Consider the following 23,041-nt stretch of genomic DNA (forward strand, 5'->3'; position numbering starts at 1 on the left):
AATATATTAAACAGAGAAAAAAAAAGACAGAAAAGACAGAGAGAAGAAGAACGAGAGGAAGGAAGAGAAAATTTGCTAAAGTTAGCAAAACAGCAAAGGCCAGGAGGACTTCATAGGTGCCCATCAGCTCCGCTGTCTCTTTAGCCTTGCTGCTCCAGTGCAAGCTACGCTAATGTTTTTGAAACCGAAACTGGTAGTTTCCCTGAGCTGAGTAGGTTTTTAAAAAAGTAGTCTGGATATCTTAAAGGCACATTGGTGTAGTTTTTTTTTTAACGTGCGCAGCATTTACCGAGTTCACTTGCCTTGTGTGTTTGAGACGCGCATGGAGATGCGGTTCTGTGCGTTCATTTTGAGTTTAATTGCACCTTTGTAGGTTTTGTTGCTGCGGCAAAATATATTCTCGTGTTGACAAAGTCAAAGAAACTGTTTAGAAAGCGCAGTGTAATTGGAAGTCGACAAGCTTCGGCTAGTAACAGAAACGAGACCGGGAACACTCGTGCGAGGCTAGCACTTCAGCAAGTAAGTTTTGTCCCCATTCCGCGGTGCCGCAAGGGCAAAATGTTACCTGCAGTGACAGTGGCTACGCTTTGATTGATGCGGAGCTTCTACGAAGCGTGATTATGAGTAACTGTGTCTGCATAGAATGCAGAGGAATGATGGTACACGTAGAGAACACAATGGGTCGTGTTTCTTGGAATGTAAACCCGCAGAACTGCCACTTTTGCAACTCTTCTAACTTTCAACGAGGCCTGCATGCCCCGAATGAACGTTCTCAAGACCATTTCGCATGTCACCAAGGCGCCACACAATATAGTTGGGTGAGATCGACCGCCATCGACAGTATTTTGCCAATAGAGAGACGGATGGTATCACAAAACAAGCCAGGGAACCAAGAAAAAAAGAAGAAAAAAAACAAAAGCTGATTCATGTGATGACTGTATGGCTCATTGCTATTAATTAAATTGTTCAGTACATATTCTTTCTGAAAAAAAAAAAGATGAAAAAGCTTGTTTTTTCTCGAGCTCTCAATATCTAGAAATCAATGTTTTTGTCGCATTTGCCCCATTATCAGAACTTGAAAATACAAAAGGATGATTGTTTACCAGAATAAACTAAGCACCAATACAAAGCTAGCTAAGCTAGAATGGTACACGTATGCGGAATAGTTTTCATTTTTTGTCAGTGCTATTTTTAAAAAAAATATTGACGAAACTTAATTGATTTGCTAAAAAGATTGCAAAAATGTCAGCACTTGAAATACAATTGTAATTTTATCTCAGTTGCAAGAAGAGACACGGACGAATAAAATGAAACAAACTCTAATGCTTTACATGTGGTAGCTTCAGAGAACATGGGTCTTAAAGAAGCCTCAAGAGAGAGAGAGAAATAGATGAAAAGGAAGAGGCAGGGAGGTTAACCTGGTGCGAGCGACCGGTTTGCTACCCTGCACAGGGGTGGGGATATAGGGGTCGGAAAGAGGCCTCAAAATACATGGAAATGTGTAGGGCCTGCCCTGTGCCCTTAAGAACTTGGTGTTAGCGCACAACACGCAAGTCAATGGGAACAGGAACATGTAAGCGCAACCATATGTTCTCGCTGTTGCAGCTGTGAAATCGGAAAAGGAAAAGGCAATAGGGTTTATCATTTTCGGTGTAGCGGCTGGTTATCCGAACTTATCCGGCAAATGAGATTCGTATAGCCGCACATCGCCTTCAGAAGGTTATCAGTTATCACTAAGCTGCAGTTCATTTTAAGTCATCCTGTGCATCAGACAGAACATGACATTATTCATTTATTAAAACGAACACGTGAGTAATGTGCGCAAAAGTTTTTCCTCTCGCTAGTGCATAATAATCCTGCTATCAGCAGATGACTTTTCACTCATTATTAGCAACTGTGTACTATCGTCTTTCCTTTCGTGACGTAACTCTACATCTGGAATAGCGTCATCAACGTACAATTTTTGCGTAGGAACTATAGTTTTCGGGCCATTGTTATTGTTTACAGCATGCGCGAATGATCTAGTCGGTAGCTCGTTCCCAAACAAAATAATATTGAACGCCGTCGTTATTCGCGTCATCACGTGGAATTTTGAAGAAGCCTAGCCGCTGGCGACTCCCGCTGACGCCATGAGCGTATGAACGCCACTGAGTTTTATTTAGAGCAATATCTCCCCTAAACGTATCCCTGTGGCCCGAAGAACACCGGCTGAACCATCTCTTGCACGGGCGACCTTGTTTTCTCTTTTCTTTCACGTTGGATAACATTAATTTTTCGTTCCATTAAACCTGTAGCCGGGATTAAATGACCAAGATAAGAAAGATTTAGTTTGATTACCTTTGCCTCGCAGGAATCTTCCAAATTGGTTCACATAGTTTAGTAATGACGTTTACTGATTCTGGTATAATTTCCTTAGCGATATGAGTAGCGATGTTGTCCGGTCCACTTGCTTTACCAGAAGGTATCTGCTGTTATAAAGCCCTTCTTACTGGCTCTAAATCTGCTGGCTTTGTAGTTCACATTCGATGTCTACGCAAGGCTCCTTTCCATTTCATTTGTCTTAAACAAGATTTCTGTGTACTCTTTCCATCTTTTTCTTTTTTATATCATCCCCCGTGGAGAGATGCTTTTCTTGCGTGTCAGTGACAGTTTAGATTGAAAATTTTCTGTAATGTCTTGAACTTTGTTGAATGGATCCTTTGTTCCTTCCTTTAAGTTGTTTGCTTTGGGCACCTTCTCCTTTATGCTCGACTTGTAGACAATATGCTGAATTAACTGAAGCAAGTGAATATACTGAGCAGATACTGGTTCCACAGGAATCGCTTCGGACAGAACTCCACTGCTACAAGAGAAGGAGACGTTGCAACAGTTCACGTGATCGCGCACAGTGAGCACGCAGAATCGTTGTTTTGTCGTTTTGTGGATGTTTCCTGCAGAGCATCGGTGAAGCACGACCATAACACTTGAGCCACATGGCAATTCTTGTAATAGTCAGTCGACCCAGCTGTGGCCACATGGCAATGCATTCCAATGTCGGGCACTGCACGACGTTTTAGCATTTTTTGCAGAACTGCCGATTTTCCCCAAGGCTAGGAATCAATCACTTTTAGAAATTGACATTCTAATTGGATAATCAGATGATGCTGAGCTAAATAATAAAATTATATCATATGTTGCAGCTCCTTATGAAAACGATATTTGAATATTTCTGTGTATATGAATGTGTTTCTGTGGATTACTAACTACACCATACAGGAGTGCGGATGAGTGCCTGCTGCGTTGTCAGTCGATGTGAAGATATCGACCAGGCTGGTTTAGTCTGGCAAGCTTGGTCGGCCATTCTCTAGAATCAGGCATGAATGCCGACTCGTCAGAGGGTGGCCACCAAAAACACGCAAGGAATAAGACACCCAACTGCAAGCATTTTTTAATGTGTACGTTTTATACAATTCTTCGCATGTACAGCTATAGCATTACACATAGTACCCAGACTAGACTCGGTCCTTGGTTGTTCCGTTCACAGAAGAGAATTGCTTCAGCCACCAGAGTGAGAACAACACATGCAAAAAGATTAGTACATAGACAGAACACTGCGCCGCATTCAGAGGAGAGAGCAGGATAACGTATACTAACTTGCACACAGCGTGCACACAAAAAAAGGAAGAAATTGCTTTATCACATCGTTATAAAACGTATTACCACTTGCTTACTGACGCAGTAAATCTCCATCTTATATATTTAAGGAGAGCAGCGACAAATAATTTTTGAACACATTATTTTCATGACAACCGCAATTGCGCTATAGCGAATGCAATCTTCTGGGAGGACAATGTCCACCCGAAGCACATAACGAGGGATGAAAATCAGAATGAAACATCAGTAAAAAAATATATTCTACGGTTAAAGTACAATCATAATTTCTGTAACCGTTTCACTAAGCAGTAGGTATTCAGCAGCGAAATGACCTGTATCGCTGCGGCGTAATGCAGAAACAAGCATTGCCCCCCCCCCTCCCCCGCCCCCATCGAAACAACATACAAACAATGAATGCAGAAACGCGCCGTGTAAACCAGACTGTCAATGCGGTAAGCTTGCGCTCTGCCCCTGAATGCTTGACCGCGCGAACCAAGAAAATATCAAGGAGCATTTTGGGCGACACACACAAAGCGCACCATGACTATAGTGTACGTCGCTGTGAAGCATCAACTCAAGAAACAGGCGAGGCACAAGAAGCAAGACGAAGACATAGCTGAGCTGACATATATATTCACAATATCTACAGGAAACAACGGCAACAAAAGAAAAAGGAATATTTATCCGATTACCATAATTGACGCTCACAGAGCTTAGAGATGAATTTCTTTTTTATATATGAAGCAACCGCTGTGCGCCATCTTCCGTGGTCAGAGACCGAAGGTTTGAGGGAACGTTATCTTAACGGCCAGCTTCTTCTTTAGGTGTCATTGCGCCGGTAAAATATTGAGCCTAGGTAATGCGCAGAGGCCCCATGGACTGACATAGTTTATGCGCATGTCAACTGTTTGCAAAGACGGTTCTGAACAGGAGCGATGTGCACAGCGGTGCACGCAACAGTAGTGCCAAGAAGTACATGGGTATATACCTCCCGAACGGAAAAAGCGAGCGCTGTAGAATATAAATACACTATTGTACATGCATATAACTGCGAGCAGCGAAGCCGAGGCTCACGGAGGAGGACGCCGCTGCCGAGGACCCGAGCGCTGGACCGAGGTGAGCACCAGGCGCGGGCTTCGCTGCCGCCCACAAATAAGGCCCCTCATTCGACGTGGACGCGTGTGAGCACAACTGACAGTGGCGAAGCGGCTACACGGAAAGCCAGGAGTTGGAATGCACACGCGGATAACACTGCGCCGACCCCTGTACCGTCCATCGATATAACAGCGTCCACCTGAGTGATCGGAAAGAATTAAGAATGTTTGCGGTGGTCGGCTTTTGTTATTTCTCTCTCTTTTTCAATGTGTGGAATCCTAGGAAACAGCTCGAACACGTATTTAGAGATTTCACAAAGTGGTCCTGAGTATTCGCTATTCATTCACCGCGGAAGGAATGTTTTTCTAGGAGGCCACGAGCGAAGAAAACAGAGATCACAGTTACCAAACAAGAGCAACCCGGTCGCTTCGTTTTTCGTTTCTTTTTTCTCCCGAGCATTTCTCTTCAGCATAATTATCACATTGCCCGTCTGAGCATTCGGCGACTTTTCGTGCCATTTAAATGTACCGCTTTTACGAATCATGGATGAATCAGCGCGATCGTGTACAAAAACGTAAGAAGTATACAGCGGCGAATCAATCCGCCAGGATCGCATGACGCACTGGCCAGATGCGGCAGCAGCCGCGGTGGGTGGTGCCGAGTCGCTGGCATTAGTCGCAAGCTGGCCTTGGTCAGGAAGCCAGCTCTTCCGATGTGTCGGCGTGGATTTTTCATTGTTGCGCCACTCTGTACCAGTTCAGTTGCTCGCAGATCCACCTCGGTCGGGGCTCAGTTCTTGGTGTTTCCTTCTCGCCTGCGCATTTAGAAGAAAAACGAAGACTATGTGCGTTAGAAACGCACGACAAACTCGCGCACGCGCTAAAACACTTATCTTACGAAGCAAATCGCATACTATTCGCCCTGCGACTATTTTCGCGTACCGACTTTTAATGTTTTTCACTTTGTATTTATATTGAGTAGCCACGACACTTACACCACAACTCCATATTGACGAACACGCATCATAACTGACAAATAATAAACGTTGAACAGTTCAGTGCTGCTATAGAGGTGAAAAAGCGGCATCTGCGGCAACGACACAAAACAGTGCGGGTTCAGTGCGCTTTCATCCTTCGCAGCCAGGCGCTCCTTTTAAGCCTTCACTATGGGTTCACCTCGCACAGAAAGCGACGAGACAAGGACGATTGCTTCAAACAGAAAAAAAAGCAGGAATGAGAGCATCACAATTTTTTTTTCCCTTCCCACGTTGCACAGAAGCCGATGAGACACCCCCGGAACAAACGCGCTTAACTCTGCCATCTTTCCGACGGACCCTTTTCAGCGTCCTCGCGAATCCTGTTATCGTCCCGAGACAGCGTGCAGCCCGGTGGTGGGCACTGTGAATAGGATGACCCTGTGTTGAACCTCAGCAGCAATGCTACGTTTGGGGGAAGTAACGTGAGAAGTTGGCGATGTGGTCGTCGAACGTTCTTTTCTTTGCGTTCACCGGCGTATTTGAAGTCGAGGAAACATGCACGAGCGTAAATCAATGCGTTTCGACATGCTGCAGGTATGTGTACAACAGATGCCTTCGAAAGGTCGTACGAAGCAAGCTTAACGCGCAGCATTTTGGGAGAAAGAAAAAGAAACAAATATTAGCATCTTCACAGAGAGCAAGAAACGGCATCGCACCAATACCTTTGGCGCCAGAACAATTTATGAGCACTTATGAGTAATATTGACATTAAGAGCGTGAAAAGATGTTGGAAAGGACCATTTCATAAAGAGTGCCTCACAAAGGCAACTTTCGGAAACGCTACATTCGTGTATGCTTGAGAGGTGAGACCGCTTCAGAGACTGCAAACATCACGTAAGAAGAGGCCACCAGTGTTTGCGAGTTTATTTTTGCCACCGTGCATCGCGCGCACGCGATTGGCCAGCCGGTCACTAGAGAGTGCCGCTGGCACGTGGCCCACAGACGCGCAGCGAGGCGCGCGGGCTCCATGAGAGCTCTTTCGGTCCTTTCGTTGAGAAAAAATCTCGCGTATCGCCCCCGCTGCTTTCGTTTTCCCCAATCTTTCGCATGTGCCCTCAGTGTTCTGGCTGTTTGTGCATATATATATTTTTTTGCCTCGAATTGCGAGCACAGAGTTTGATTCGATTTCTGCGTTTTTTACCCCCGAGTTTCGGTCGAGAGCGCTCTTGCCGTGCGCAGCGGCTTCAGCTAGAGACGCGGTTCCCGCGCCGTTTTGTTCGCGCATTGCGTGCTGTTCGCACGCCGACGCACCGCCGTCCCATCCGTTGCAGCTCGTAGCACGATGGCGAGTCGCGCGCTGGGTAGCCGATGATGCCAGGGACGGCGATTGTTTGGTCACGTGGGCTGCTTGTCCGGCGTAGCGTATGCGAGGTCCGAAGTTCTTTCTGACCATTGTCCACTACTGTGCGGACCGTGGAATCGTGTGTGGGAACAGTACGAAACAGACTGACCAGATCATTGCGCGCTGAGGCAGAGTCGGACCATTGCGCAGCTCTTCGAATTCTGACCGTACGGTGGCTGTATTTTCTGCGCGATCGACTAGACGTCGTATCTATGCCGCTTCTGATTGTATTTCTCTTCGGTTCTCCCATTGTTACGCTTCTGGGTACATGTTTCTTTCGGTGACCTGTGCGCTGTGGACGGCATGTTCCCAACCTAACGTCTAAGCGTTTCGGTGCTTTAAACAACTCCTAGAACACTATAGCAGTCTTAGAGAGCGAGGTTATCTTTGCGTAATACCGGAACCCATGACCGCGTGCCTTCGGCTGCCGGAACATGGAGCGGTATCATTTTGGGTATTCGCACATTGCCGTTCTGGTCGCCGCTTCTTTTCTTTGTTCTTTTTTTTTCTTTTTCGCCTTTTTTCTCTTTTTGTACGCGTCGTCCAGCGCGGGCATCGCTCTAAAAGGCAACAGTAGCCTCCGCTTATCCCCTCATCTCACTTTTGAGTCGCGACTGCACCTTTCAGCGCGCGCTCTCAAGCGCGAAATCACAAGTCAGCGCGCCAATATAGGCGCTAATCCACGGCCACGGAAAAACGCCGGCTGTCAGGGCCCGCGCCTCGCTCGGGCGCGGGAAAATATTTATACGCGCCGTAAAATAAACGCCCTTGTCTGGCCCCACTCTCGCGCCGAGGTGACCCCCGCCGAGAGGCGCACACTGGCTTGTGCGCCACCGTGGATTATCCCCCCGTATAATGGACGCTAATGCGGTAATCCGGCTTTTGTCGGCGCGCTATGAAACATATGCAGACGAGCGCGGGGTCCCTCGGCCCCCGGCTCCGCGCGGACCCCGCCAGGTGCGGACGGATGGAGGACCCCGAGTGCGACCCGGGCTTCGGCACTCGCGCACCACGCGCTCACTACAGGGCGGGAAACGAGGACGCCGCTGTGTACACACGCACATGGCCGCGACGCGCGATCGATGAGGAGAACGCTGTTTGCCGTGCACTTTGCAGCGGCCGCGCTCAAGGACTGCCGCCACCGCGGACGACGTCGCTGTCAGCATAGCGAGCCCCTCGTTCTCTCTGCACGTCTACAACGATACTCCCCGAAAGACAACCGCTTTCTCCGCAATACACGTTCCCGAAAGAATCGCCTTTCAAATACGCTGAAAGAAACGTCTGAATGCGATCACATGATGACGAAAGTGCGATTTCTCACTCGCGTAAGCAGCGTAGTCTTAATGAGAATAGGCGGCAGTAATTACTAAAGAGCGTCCGCTTTCGAGTATTTATTTCTGGAATTCAGTCCCTCTTTTCTCTGCTACGTTTTCTTCTACATCTCAGTTCCTTTCCGTGCGATGAGCTGCTCAGCACAGTATGAGTTAATGCTGTTTTCTTTTCTGAGCCGCTTTTATGGACGCTGCATGTCCCCTTTTGCTATATTGCATCCCAACCTCGCCTGGAGTATAGTTAATAAAGCCTTTTGTTACTTTATATGTCCAAGTAATCGTGAGAACTTACCGCTAGAGTTCTGCGCTTCTCAAATGAAACATTAAAAAATAAAGTGTACCAATTAGTTACCGGGCGCTTGATCGCGCAGATGTCATAAGCTGGCCGTATGAATCGGCCGATTTGGAAATACGGGACATCCGTTCCACGTGGTATAAACCGCAGCTGCGGAGCTCTGGTTCACAACGAACCCTGATCGTTCTCGATTCAGGCTTTACGCCCTAAAATCTATCCTGCTCATGCGTATTGGAAAGGCAGTAAGTGCACCCTCTGGACTACTGCCTCAAAACGCGAGGAAGTGCCTTGCCTCTTAACCTACATAACCGTGCTTCCTTTCTTTTTTGTTAAAAATGGAAGACTTTCGCTTTACGGGTGACTTGGTCTAAGTGCATTGTTTGGCGCGCCGATATGGATCCCGTTCCCCTGCGCGGCTAATGGAGAATCGGCGAGTGCATTGTGACCCCCGCACGCGTTTCTTTGCTGCGGCTCGTGCGGAAGTGATGCGGCCACAGAACCAGGGCTAGCTGTCCTTCGGGTGCCCATTCACTTTGCTACTTCTCTGTTGTGCTCGCCTTTCTTCGCTTAGTGGAAGTTCCGAAAGTACAGCGAGCCACGTTTATACAACGCTATAGTTGTGGATGTGGGCATACGGCCGCCTTTTCCACGGTAAGCGGTCTATTAAACGAATCATATTTTGTACATGGCAAGGCCTGCAAGCAGTTTCAGTGGCGAAAGGTGCATTCGACGGCGTTAGTTTAAACCGAAAATGTATGTGCAGCCGGTCACAGAAGCTTACGGGACGCGGTTTCCACACATTTGATGCCACAGATTACCGCGTCGGTAGGAGAATTATACTATATACTCATAGTAAAGAGGTGAATGCGCGGCTGTATATAGGTAAGAATCGCAAGAATTCAGTTTTCTCGCAAATTCCGTGTCCCGTTGACTTTTGTGACCGACTGTAACTGTGTAACTCTCTAATTACAGCTTCAATTAAGTGTGAGCACCGTCACTCTCAGCAGATGAAACATGTGATACACGTCACACCACGCGACCACGATCTGACTTAGTAGGCGCGAATCATTCGCGCGATCACCGGCGCATTTGACAAGAATTGAGACGGAGAACGGTGTTTAGTCTGACGTCGGACACGCGCCTATACGGCTCAGCCAAGCGAACGCTCCATCTCCCGTTATCTCCCGCTGCGCTTCCTTCCTCGGAACGAGGCGCTCGAGGGCACGCGTACGCCCTGGCGCTCCTGCGGCGCACTCGTGGCGAGCACAGCGTGGCGCCTGCGCGGAAGGCGTCTGATTCGCGCGGCGGGAGCGCTGATCGCGGGGCGTCTTGGGGGTCTATCCATCTGGCCAAACAGCTCATGGCAACCTAGGCAAGGGTTGAGCGACTGAGGATTACTGTCGTTCCAAGACAAAAGGCAGATGTACGGCGGTGGGGGACGGCCGACTACGGTACGGGGATTATTGCGGCCGCTGTTTTCCAACGCGCTCGCTTCACCGGAAGGGTTGCAAACAGAGACAAGTTCGTTTGCATATGCATACTGAAGCGATGACACCCGGCGAATACAAGGGCGAGCCATGCAAACAGCCTATATGGTGACCGCGGATCGAGCCAAAGGGAGATGCCCTTTGTACGCGTCTGTTTGTGCTCGTCACTGAACGGCAAATCGCGGCGTTTTGTCTGCGCTCATATAGCAAAGCGAGCGGCAATAGTGGACACAAAGGATGTGGTGGCGCCGCATCCCGCTACATCGGCAACTCTCGGCTCGAACAAATAATAGCCTCGGTACACGACGACTTCTCGCACCGTAGGCGTTACAACGAGAAACCAACTTTCATACGTAGACCACATGGATGCCAGACTTAAGTCTATCTATAATTACAGGCTAGCCTTCGAACGAAATACGTATGCTATTTTTACCATTAACGGGATGTATGTTTACGGAATAATTCCTCAAGTGCGAGGCAAGCAGCGACTGCTGCATGCATGCAGTAAAGCTTCTTTACTGAAGCGATTACATTTATAATGTTGAGCAGAAAGGGCTGATCACGCCATGACTAGTGCGTGCGTATACGAAAAGTGGTTGTATTTAGATTGCAATATATTTCACAACGATACACTTCAAAGCTTTCTTAGTTGCATAACCCGTGCGTTTTTTTCAGAGCCAGCGCGAAAATGAATACCGACGTACAAGCAATTCGCAAGAACTTCGCAACGCTTTATTTTTTAGTAGATTTCGCAGGCTTCACGCTATATTTAATTTCCGCCGTATGCCTGTACGGCTTCAGGAACTTTCCATTCTGACGCTCTGGATCATTCGACGGTACTCGACAGCCGGCGATAATGACTCAATTCATGTTGCAACGCTTTTCTCCCACCTTCACAGGTACTGATGCCGCCATTAACATTGAAATTGCACAGGCGGGATGGATGATGAGAAAGAAACGACTATAACTGATATGAATTGAGATACGGCCCTGAGTTTCAAAAAAAGAAAATGAACGAACAACTAGACGCCCTGTTCTGTAGTATACTAAAGGATGTCTCAAGAAATGTGTTCGAAAATGATCAAAAATAAACGAATTGCGATATTTGCTAGCTATCTTTATAATTAATTTATTATAAAAATTAAAATAATTAACTTTTAATGAGAGGAGACAGGGCGTCGGATAAAATGGGAGAATTGAAGTCCTTCCTGCAAAGAACTTGTTCCCACTTCAAAATTTCCAAAAGCGGTCGCTGATAATTTTTGCGGAGTGACGACATTCGACCAAATTCGCCGGCGAAACAGAAACCAAAGCGCCCTCGACCGCAACTGCCATATACCCTATAGCAGACAACCAGAAGGACGTCACTGTTTCCAACAACGATTTCCATGGCGTTAGTTCTGCATTCGTTAACCTGCGTGCGCCATGCGTGCTACCACGGCAAGGGCAGCCCGCCCACCCACGAAGCGAAGTTAAATCGTTCGTTTATTATAACGACACTCGCGCATTCTGGACTACTCGGAAGAACAAGGCAATTGCTCTCTTCGACGTTTCGGTTTCGCCGGCGAAATTGGTCGGATTTCATTACTCCGCAAAAATTCCCAGCGACTGCTGTTTGGAAATCTAAAAGCGGCAATAGGGTCTTCGCAGGATGGACTTGAATTCTCCCATTGGACCCGATTGCCTGTCTTCCTCAAACTAAAAGGTTAATTTACTTATTTTCTGCAATTACTGCCGTAATTAATGTCTCTCGTCATCTTAGGGTGTCTTCTCAAGCTTCGTTGTGGCGCGAATGTCTGTCAGGTGGACGCCACAGAAAAGAGTAATGGCGAACGTAGCGAGCAAATATCGCATTTTCCTTATTTTTGAGGATTTTCGAACATATTTCTTGAAACAACCTGTATAGCTTGCAGATCAAACTTTCGAAATGCAAATACGTCCGTGTATAAATTCCACACTGTGTGGGTTGCCGCGAAGTTGAGGTGTGTGTGTGTGTGGGGGGGGGGGGGGGGGGGATGCAGTGCTGTAATTAAAGGGGAGCCTGGGGAGATGCGAGCAGCGAAAGCAGCGGCTCACGTGGGACGCTTGCGTACTCCGTCTGCCACGAGATTGCGCGGGCATCGCAGACAAGGAACCTTATTGCCGACTTCAATGCAATCGCTCTTATTTATGTGCTGGTGGTGGCCCATCTTCTGACCGAGTCAGAAGACGGGCCAGAAGAGAGTCATAAGATGTCTCAGCACTCTGTCGAAGCAGTCGTTTCGATGAGGGGGTGAATGGAGAGCCAACTTTCTGCAGACATTTCCTGTGGCAGGCTCCGTGCTGTCCCAACTGTTCGCTTGAATGATTATTAGTATATACACGAGTTCGTGATTGTGTGCATGTCCACCTGTGTACCTTTTCTTTTTCACCCAGGAAAACAATATGCTAGTGCATGACTGGCGTTGTGTAGGAGCAGTAGAGACGTATAGCAAGCAAGAGGCCGTGAATTAAATGTCCTGTTTTGCAATGTTTACTCGACCATGCCGTAAGTGGTGATCGGAGAGCTGGTATCTGTTTGCCTGACGACAAGGGGTTTTGTCCGTTTGATCAGACTACCGTGTTTTGGAAAGACTTGCATCAGTGAGCTTCTTTCTTTTTGTCCTTCGTTTCTCGCTTTCCTGGCATCGCCAGACCAAACCGGTTCGGCGCATCCTCTGTTTGCGAGCGAAGCCTTTCAGATAATCATTTTTGTCGTTGTTTGTTGACCGCGTTGGGCGCGTACGCAATGTCGCGCTATACAGAGCTGGATGCAGAGCCGTCGGCTTTCTCCGCTTCACCGCTGACTTGCCCGAATGATTTTTCAAAAAGGGAATTCCCTGCGCGTTTTTCTCTTTTTTCCCCCCAAAAAACGGGAAGAAAGGGGACAGAAATGATGAACCCGAATGCGCGGGCATCCACCAAGGCTGCCAGGCTAGAGCGTCGTGTGTTCTTTCGTATCGTGGCAACGTTTTTTTTTATTTTTGTCCTCCCTTCCCCAGTCGCTCAAGCTCACGCATTCTGGCCCACAAGTTTGCAATCGGTATAGAGGCGAACTTTTGGAGTCGCCGAAGCATCTATTTTGGTCGCTTGCAAAGAGAAGCGCAGGGCACTAAGAGAGGGAGAAAGAGAGAGGGTGGAGGGATCGCGTGGCCCGCGGCGCAGCTGCCTTGAAAGCGCGCGTCGCTGCAGCGTGAAACGCTGAAGTAAAATATGAAGAGAGGTATCGGAGGACGAGGGAGATGGTCTCATTGCGAACGTGTGCGCGCAACATGGCCGAACGCAGAATTAGGCGAAAAAATGTCCGAGAGTAGATGGCGTGCGCGTTGAAAAGCAGGAACTGGGCCACCCCTTTCCTTTGTGCGCGCATTCGGGCGGCGCTTTTGTCATGGAGACGACGCGCGCGCGCCACGCGCTCAGGTGCGCGCGCCGCGCCAGATGCGGAGGCGCCGCCGCCGCGTGTCCTTGCAGCGGCAAGGGTTGCTGCGCCCCCGCGTTTTTACGCCGGGCAGCCGCATTTTGAAGCTGATCGGGCGCAATGGTCGCAAAACGCGGGTGGGAAAGTCTCCCCGAAAAGCGGGAAAATCGCAACCCGACGACGACGGGGCGTCCTGTTTGTTTGGCACTTGTGCCGCGGTGCCCCGACCGACCCAAAGGGTTGCGAGGCCTCGTGTTTGCGCTGCCATCGCGAGCCTCGTAGATAGAAAGAACAGTTTCGATTCAACCCTCGGATCACGAGAGGTGCCTTTTCGAGCAATGAGTCCGCGGACGGGGTTGAGTGCGTGTCGAAACAGTTTTGCGTCGTTGCGAAGCATTCTCAACGGTTATTTGACCTTCTTTCCCTCCTTTCTGCTTTACCGTTCTCAAGGCGCACAAATTGCTCTAGAAGGGGATGGTCTATATATTTGCTACGTTTTATAAAGAAGAAATACGTGGGCTGCACATGCAGGCTGCCCTACTTGAGCAAAAGACGTGCTAAAGGTTTGCTTGCTTATGCCACTCAAAACGTCTCGATGCCCAATGTCACACTTTCAACCCTATCACTTATGACCGCAGTGTATACACTGTTATAACCAAACTTTGTTACTGTCTCTATCAATAGATTCAGTCCTCAGGACAGGTTGGATATTTAGTATTTTATAATGTCTTGATGTGAGCGGCGACATTAAACGGGGGCCAAATGCCGCATTGCGTCGCTGAGGTCCATCATAGTTTGTACGCTGAAGCAGCTGGGTAAGTTGAACCACAGTTTTGAAACGTGCATTGATCAATTAAGCCACACCACCAACTCCTATATGCGAGCATTGTAGATTCTCAGCGCGTCCTAAAGAAATTTGCAAACCAGCGAGTCAACATTTAGTAAAAACCAGCCCCAAGAAGAGCACCTCAGCTCGTTGTTCCTTCAGTTTCCTTGCTAAGCCAAGTTCGCTCCCGATTATGGAAGCCATAAAGTAACGTTTTCCCCCTCAAAGTATTATCAGTGCACCTCTTACCTCGAGTTCTGCTTCCGCCTGCCGTTCGTGGCGCGCTCGGAATGCCCTCTGTTTCTCCTCGAAGTCTCGCAACCTTTGGTTGTAGCATTCGATCTGGTCTCGGAGCACAGCGTCTTCCAACTGAAATAGAAATCGCGGGAGTCGCCTTAGAATCAAGCTTGTTTTCTATTACTGTATCCTTGGTGAGCAATAATTGTAAGCTGCTCGGAAACATGGTAATGCATGGAACATTGCAATATAGGATTTCTCTCAATCCAGCTGCTAGCAAATTAAGACATTTCAGACAGAATAAAATGTCCTACTTCAAAAAGGAAAAAAAAAACGCAGTAAAATGTTGTAGAGGAGTTACAATGTCTGTTTATTTCGTATATATATTCAACGTCATATTAGCGCACAACTACATCGAAAAATTAACAGTCATACTTGAATGCGGGAAGTCTGGTGCAATTGTTGCTTCGGGCCACCGTTACGTCGCTTCGATTACCCTATCTCATCCTATCTTCTTGCGTATGGAGCTATACTGTTTCCTATGATAAGCTCTGCTTTGTCATGTTCACGTATTCTTCCCCTGACGTGATCGCGGAGCTTCTCGGGTGACGTTCTTTTAGATTCGCCCCGATTTGCTCGCACAAGCAAATGCTCGACACCGGACAAGTAGCGCCTCTCCCGCAGACGGCAGCCCGTCTAGCGTGCCGGCCAGCCGCTGACGGACGTGTTCATCAGTGGACGGCAGTTGCTAAGCGGCCACCGCCGCTAGCCGGCTGGCATGGGAAAAAAAGTGCGCGCTGATCTGGCTGCCGCAGCGGGCGAGGCGCACCGCGTTCGTGGCGGCAACCTGCAATTAAGACGTGCCGCTTGCGCAAGGGTTTGGCCGCAAAGAGAGTCGCGACACCAGCGCGCCCGCAGTGGCTGGCGTTCCCCCGCCGGCCTGACTGTAATTAGAACCGGGCACCTGTGGCTCGCTAAGATGGCCGGCCGCGCCCCGTCGCAGCGAGCCATTCCCACGCGGCCTCCGGCAGGGACGCTACCGTTCGCCGTGGCTGCCTTACCGGCTTCACGGCGTCGATCGGAAGCACGGCAGCTCGGGGCGCCCTCGGAAGGAAACTGTGCACTACCTGCCTGTCGCACGAATAGGCTTGCAGAACTATTGTATCAGGGGAGCCGTAGGCTGTTTTGTTGTCGTCTCCGAGAAAAGAGGAACGCTGACTGACTCTGGAGACATCAATCTGGTACGCTAATGTCTCCAGAGTCATTAAAATTTCTGTCATAATTTCCTCCTGCGTAACTCAAACAACTAAATATTAAATTTCGCTTGATCGGTTTAGAAGTCGAAATGTAGATCGAAGATTTGTTGTGCGCAAATCAGACGCCTGTCTGTGTTGAACCCGCCTTGGTAGCTTAGCAGGGAACGAGTCGCACTGCTAAGCTGAGGTTCGGTTCCCGCCTGCGCGGCCGCATTTACATGAGGGCGAAATGCAGGATACGCCCCTCTGCTTAGATTCAGGTGCGCGTTAAAGAACCCCAAGTGGTCGAAATTAATCGGGAGCCCCCACTGCGGCGTGCTTCGTAATCATGGCGTGGTTTTGGCACGTAAAACCTCATAAATAATTTTTTAAACCCCAGAAATTAATTAGTCTGTCGTGTGTAATCCCGTTAACCCGTTCATGGCAACCAAATTAGTATACTGTTTTTCAAATTACCGTCAACGGTAAAGACTAAAGCGTTACAGCCTCAACCTCCAGCTCTATATATATCGTTACAATGCTGCCGACTTTGAAGTGGGCATATTCTGTGTGAGGTCATGTCGTTTGAATGATGTGTATGTGAAATGATGTGTTGAAAGATGTGTAAAAAAAACGCATGGACATTCGACTGAGTGATTATTCATATTATGTAAAAAGGGAGTAGAAGTACCTGGCACGTTGACCTGCCTCGAAAGACGCACAGAAATTTAATGGTACTGGACCGTAGGCCCTTCAGCCTCAGTAAAATCTTAGGTCAATGGCCAACGCATGCCTTGCAAATACGTGAACCATGTCGCGTGAACCATGTCGCGTTATGTGTCGCTTCATCAGCAAACTTATTCTGTGTTCCTGCGACTGGACTTTACCAGTTTCAGTGTTGTTAGATGACTGGACGCTGTGTATTATTTTTGGCTAAAGTGGTTGCTTGGGCGTGTTGGTACGACATATTTGAGGGAAACAGCACGAAAAACGAAAGACCAGGCAGAGAAAGACACATACAACAGCGTGTCTTTCTCTGCCTGGTCTTTCGTCTTTCGCGCTGTTACCCTCCAGTGTTATTTTTAGCATACATGTTGTTCGTGTGACTGAAATATATGTGAACTGTATTGTTTTGTGACTGGATCGTATTCTGTGCTGTTCTTCGTGTCGCTACACGTGGATGGACTCGCATGAACTCTCCGTGCCTGCTCTTTTATATAATGTTTTCCCGTTGCTGTGATTTTCATATATCCTATTATCGGTGAAAACATCTCCTAGACAACATATAATAAAAAAATGTTTATATATATAGTGCGTGTGTGTATGTGTGTGTGTGTGGTGCGAGCTGTGTCTAGAAAGGCTGTAACAGTCAGAAGTATCATGCGAATACAATTGCGTCACAAAACTGCAAGTTATAGTTATCATGGAGCCCAGACATTTTTCTATTTTCTTTAATTGACTGACTTTAAATGCCTTCCATTAACACTCCGGCATTTATTTATTTTTTTGTAAGCCTTCGTGCGCTCCTTCTTGATGGCCTCGTCTTATCTCTCTCCCATCTGGTTTTTATCTCTTGTATTCAGGCACTGCAGGTAAGCCCACACGCATACCAGGCATTGTGCAGGAGCGTAAAATTCCGCGCAAGCGAACATACCTAAAGTATATACAATACACGCGTGGTCGCTTTATACACTACCCGCACGTGTATACACGTTGTTTCGCGGAAAATGCGGCTCGCCCGCCTCCCCAAAGTTCGCCTTCCACGCACGTCTTCGCCAGCGGGTCACCGCCATCACTGCGTGGGCCCGAGGCCGGAATGCGATCCGCCGCTCGGTCAGGTGTCCCGTGCGCTGTAGCTCCATCAGCCGCTGGGCGGAGAGCCCCGGCTCGGCGGCCCGGTTCCGCCCCAGTCGAAACAATCTGGCCGCTTCGTCATGGCCGCGTGTGCAGAGGTAACAATTAGCGCGGGAGTCGGCCGCCCGCGTGCTCTCCACCGGCAGCACGGAGGCCAGACGCCGACGGCGAGCATGCACCGCAGACATCGGCGGCCCAGACTGTTATTCCGGGTCGGCTTTTAGGGCCGTCCGCTAATTAATGAATGGGGTGCGAGGGCGCCGCTATAGAGACCCAGAATTACGGCTCGCCAGGAACGGCGAAAGTTTGCGGAATCGGTGGAACACGAACTCTTGCGTCGACCATGTGCCGTCCTTGGAGGCTTCCATGCACGGCGAGGGGACCCCGTGAAGGAGGGCGAGCAACGAAACAACACGGCCGCAGAAGTGATGAAAATTGGGGAAGGGGGTGTAACTTTTTCTCTCTTTTTTTTCGTCGCTTTCTCTCGCGGGCACCGGGTAAACACTTCGCTATTACGAGGTATTTGAGGTTTCTCACGGGAGCTGTAATAATAGTCGTCCTTTTATAATGAACAGTAATCTTGCGGTGAGCGACAAAGCACACACAGTTCTGAGGCCAGCGCGTAACCGCTTCATACAGCTGCTTTTACACTATCGTCCTCTAATTTTTCGATCGGCGAAGTTTGATGTGTATGTGAAGTTTTCGGTTTGTGTACATTGTTCATTGATAATAAAAAAGCAGCACACCGGTGAAGTGATTTCTATTCATTAAGATATCGATTATCAGTCTCTTAAAAAAAATTAAATAAACGTCTGGGCGTATCACCTATTTTATGTGTATACATACCCGGATCGAAAACCCGTAAACAAAGAAAATAAATCATAGTCAATATATCGTCTCGATTTAGGAGTGTACAGCTTGAGGAAACGGTTCTGAAGAAGAGGAATGCGAATTCCAGAGGAAGACGTCTTCCGTCATATTTTCCTTCGACATTCGTTAATTGGAAATGACGAATAAAACGATCTTCCAGCTTAAGATGACTGGTTGTTCGTGCCAATCATCATACCAGGCTTTTACAAGCGACAACGGCGGCTTACCCGTCCTCGTTCTTCGTCGTACTCGAGGCAGCCCACACCGTCAAGGCGGTCGAGGTCGATCCATCCTCGGTACCGGACGCAGACTCCGTTCATGATGAAGCTCGACTTGATATGCACCTGCGCGAGAACAAAAAAAGGAAAGCCGCACGTTGAGCTCTGGAGGGTTCGTGGATAGCCGAAACGCGAGTCGACGTTCGGCGTGAAACTGACTCGGGAAGTGGGCGGTGCCGGCCGCCTGCATTGGCCGCGTGTATTCGAGCGAGGCGCGTTGGGGCAGCGCTCGTCCACTGTCCACGCGGCCGCAAAACTGGAGGCGCGCCTGTCCGCGGCGCCCATAAATCAATCGCTCGGGCCGATGCCTTTCTACGGAATACGAGTTCGCTGGAAATTAGAACTGGCCTCGGGACACTCCCCGGGCACGCTCGCGCCCCGTGGCGGGCGGACCCGGCCTCGTTGATGAATGATGGCTGCCGGCCGAGCGTCTTCTACGGGGCCCGGGCCCGACGCAGGCGGCAATTTACGCGGTTTCCTCGCGCGCACTGCCGAGACGAGTGCATCAGAAGCGGAGGAAAAGCGCGAAGAAACGAGAGCGTCGGCCATTCACCGGAAATGACGCCGCGCGCGGCGATCTGCGTGCGCGCGCGCTGCCCATTGTCGAAGGGGCGACGTGTGCGGACACCGACGCGATTACGGCGACGTTGGGGAGAGCGATGGGCGGCGCAGCGTCGGGCGCTGGCGCCAACGAGCCATTTCCGCAGTTTGATGCCCCGGCGTCCTCCCACGCGATGTAAACTGCTCCGCTCCCGGACGGTGTGCTCGCAAACGGTAGCAGGGAGGAACGAGCGCCGAGAACAATGGAAAGCGTCGCGTCTTGCCTTCGGCTTCTATTTTCTCCACGAAAGCCCCTTTTGCGAGGCAGAAGCTCTTAGCGTCCGCTGCTCCCTCGAGTTTGTTGTACCTAAACAGCACTTGGCTCCTGCTTGTCGCTCAAACGACGAAGAACGGCTCCAGAAAGTCACAAAAGACAGCGAGGGAGACAAGGGCCCGTCTTGTTTCCCTTTGTTCGCCGTTGATGTCCTGCAGTTCGACCTTGCTATACTACATCACTGCGCTTCCGTGCGCGTTTATATGCACTCCAGGGATCACTGTCTAGCAGTGCTGCCATCCGACTGAGAATCTACGCGAGCGCGCGGACAAGATATATAAAGAAAAACGGATAGCACGCGACGTACTCTGAAAACAATTGTTTTTGCCCTTGCTGATGTTCTCTTTCTCCTTGAGCGCATGCGTAAAAGGAATAAGGCAGCGAGTTCTGACCCGCTCAGACTGTGACATGAGAGGTTTTCTATATCATAATGTCACACCTGGGACGTAACCACTGGCAGTCAGCTGTTCCTATGTTTCAGTTTGGACAGGTGGACCATAAGTTATACAAAAAGGACCTGTAGGAAAGGCAGACAAAAATTGTGTGACCGTATACGAAAAGTGCTGAGAAGGCGATTTGACCAGCCAATTTATCAAATCAAAACCGTGCACTGGACGGCGTCCGGACCAGCAGTTCACTAACACCGCGTTATCATTTCCTGACTTTTTGAGGCCGGAGGGGCGTGGAACGATTGGGTAAAACATGTTTATACACTCGGAAAAGCACGCAACCACGGCCACGGATGGCAATCCAGCCAACTGTATAAGTTACTGGTTACCGATAAAAGTTGACATCAAAGCTACTACTATACTGTCAATTAATAATTGTGCACAATTATACGCAGGCAGAAGTTGCAAACTGGAGTATATAATATTACAGGAGTCCTTGATGTCACACACAGCACGAAATATTTGAATAATTCTGGTCTAAACTTCACAACTCTGCACACCGTGTTAAGTAATTAAACGGGCAGCTCCAACAAGATGTTCAGAATAAGTACACCGGCAGCCTGAAATTGAGGTATACGTATGATATGGCGAAAAAAATATGACCTCGCAAAAATTGAAGGACGAAAAAGACAACTTAACTGATGCACATACTCAGTCATTTATCAGCACCTCTATACCGGAACGATTGCTTCCCTGGACATTAAACCGTAACCTTAAGTTTGTGATCAAGTACACTGAGTACCAATTTCAAGATCCAATTGGCCCTCATCAACGACCAGCCACGAGACGTTAACCAGTCAGCAGCTGGTGAATCGATTGTGCAAACAGGGACTTGAATTTAATTCCCATTTCCTGATCCTAATGAGATAATTATAGGTTAACAACACACCCGAACTTGAAGGGACGGACAAATGGCCAGAACGTGTGATTAGATTCTGGTGGAAATGGGAAGACCATGAACTATCGTGACATAACCGAGCATCCTATTCGCGCTTGGGAGAGGATTTGAATTTTTTAATTACGCTTGAAAGTCGCGAAAGCCGGTACGTCGCGCCGCCTCGTGTACAATTGATACGGCGTAAAGTAACTGTTGTTTAGGCCTTTGTTGAGGCACACCATGATGCGTTCTTAAAATTACAGTCCTTATACTATTATAAATCCACGCTTTGTTATATTCTTATTATGAGGTAAAATTGGTGGAGGTAAAAAGTGTATCACGACATTTTGCGCGTTACCATTCCATGATTAGACGCTGATCGTTGAGCTTTCCGTTGCCCTAAAAAAAAAGAAGGCAACATAAAAATTGATGGTCTGTCCCTGAGGGCCCGTTTGCTTCCCATTCGGCGCATTTATAAATAAACGAGTAAAACAATATTTACGGATAGGTAAAGGACGACGCTCCTTCCAGCTCACAGTCAGCATTGCCGGCAACGTCAACTCCAACCGCACGTTGCGCAGCTGCGGTGCGTAAGATGAGATGCAAGTTTCAGATGTTCTGTCTTTACCACTGTTTCTCGACATGTTGCGAAAACTCATATAACATGTATACGCGCTATACTTCCACGGAAGTCGCGTTGGAAATACAGCCATGTGGCAGCATCCGCGATATTTACATATCTCGCCAACTTGTAGCGTCACGCTCAAATCATCACGCAGATATTTCGGTATATATATCCATCGCCAGGAAACGGCGACAACTACAACACTTATTTTTTTTTATTTCTATAAAAAGAATGCGTCGCAGTGTTTATTATGCCGCTGCTTCATGTAAATTTCTGCAAAACCCGCGTGCGATCGAACAAAATTACCATGAATGGTATTACAGATAAACATTCTGATATAACAAAATACTTCGACGCATTTCTTGTTTTTAAGAGGATTTCAAAGCGAGCTTGTCGGTAAAGATCCAACGATGAAAACAGCGCTAATAAAATACGGACGTTGATGGAAGAAGACAGGACGGGCTCTGATTGTCAGCAATGAACTTTATTTATTTATTTATTTATTTATTTATTTGTAAACTCATTGCTGGCAGCCAGCGCTGCCCCGTCTTCCTTCTTTCTCATATATGTTTTAATAGCGCTGGTTTCTTCGACTGTCTATTTAATCTGCCGAAGAGCTGCTAGTGTGCCTACCAAAAAAAAAAAAAAAAAAAAAACTATACATATACCTATACATTCGGTTTAATGGTCGCGTCGCAAATCCAAGCTCAGTCCGTTTGTTTCATTGAATCTCTCATCACGACATTTTACGCTTTACGTTGTGTGTTCGTGAAACACTGCGTTGAGTGTTTGTGAAACAGATAAAGAAGGCTAAAGAAAAGGTGTAGTATGTTGAAGTGTACTGAAGCCAGGCTTAGACTGGAACATGCGGTTCGTTCAAGGTGGAGGAGGCCTGATACTTTCTATACCTTCGTTCATTTTCACTTCGTTGCACACAGCTATAAAAGCGAATGCACATGAGTGTCAACCAGTAAGTAGGAATTGTGAGTCATATATCAGAGGTACGCACGCGCAACATTGAAACGAGCAGGCACGAAAGGAAAAAAAAAAGGCTGCTCGCTTTTTGTCGGGAGAAAAAGGCGACGGAGAAATGTGGTGACTGCTATGGAGAGCGGTGCGAATATTATCGTCCGTGTCACTATCTCGATCAATAAAAGCTGTTGAAAAAATTAGCAGGAAAATCTTGCAGCAGTCTATTTGGTTTATCAGCAACTAAAGACTCAGCGCAACCAAAGCAAGAACTCTATGACACACAGAAAGA

General features: G+C 48.2%; 1 protein-coding gene across 1 annotated transcript in view; it reads right to left on the reverse strand.

Annotated features, from left to right (window-relative positions):
• Positions 1-3,336: 3,336 nt before the first annotated feature.
• The window catches only part of LOC119378896 (protein big brother), a 54,639-nt gene continuing 34,934 nt past the window's right edge, over positions 3,337-23,041 (reverse strand). The window contains exons 4-6 of the mRNA XM_037647957.2: positions 18,905-19,021; positions 14,731-14,850; positions 3,337-5,542 (exon numbers count right to left, since the gene is read on the reverse strand). Of these exons, the coding sequence (XP_037503885.1) occupies positions 5,486-5,542; positions 14,731-14,850; positions 18,905-19,021 (294 nt within the window). The 3' untranslated portion in view covers positions 3,337-5,485. The remainder of the gene's footprint in view (positions 5,543-14,730; positions 14,851-18,904; positions 19,022-23,041) is intronic.

This window comes from Rhipicephalus sanguineus, chromosome 1, assembly GCF_013339695.2.
Source record: "Rhipicephalus sanguineus isolate Rsan-2018 chromosome 1, BIME_Rsan_1.4, whole genome shotgun sequence".
NCBI lineage: Eukaryota > Metazoa > Arthropoda > Arachnida > Ixodida > Ixodidae > Rhipicephalus > Rhipicephalus sanguineus.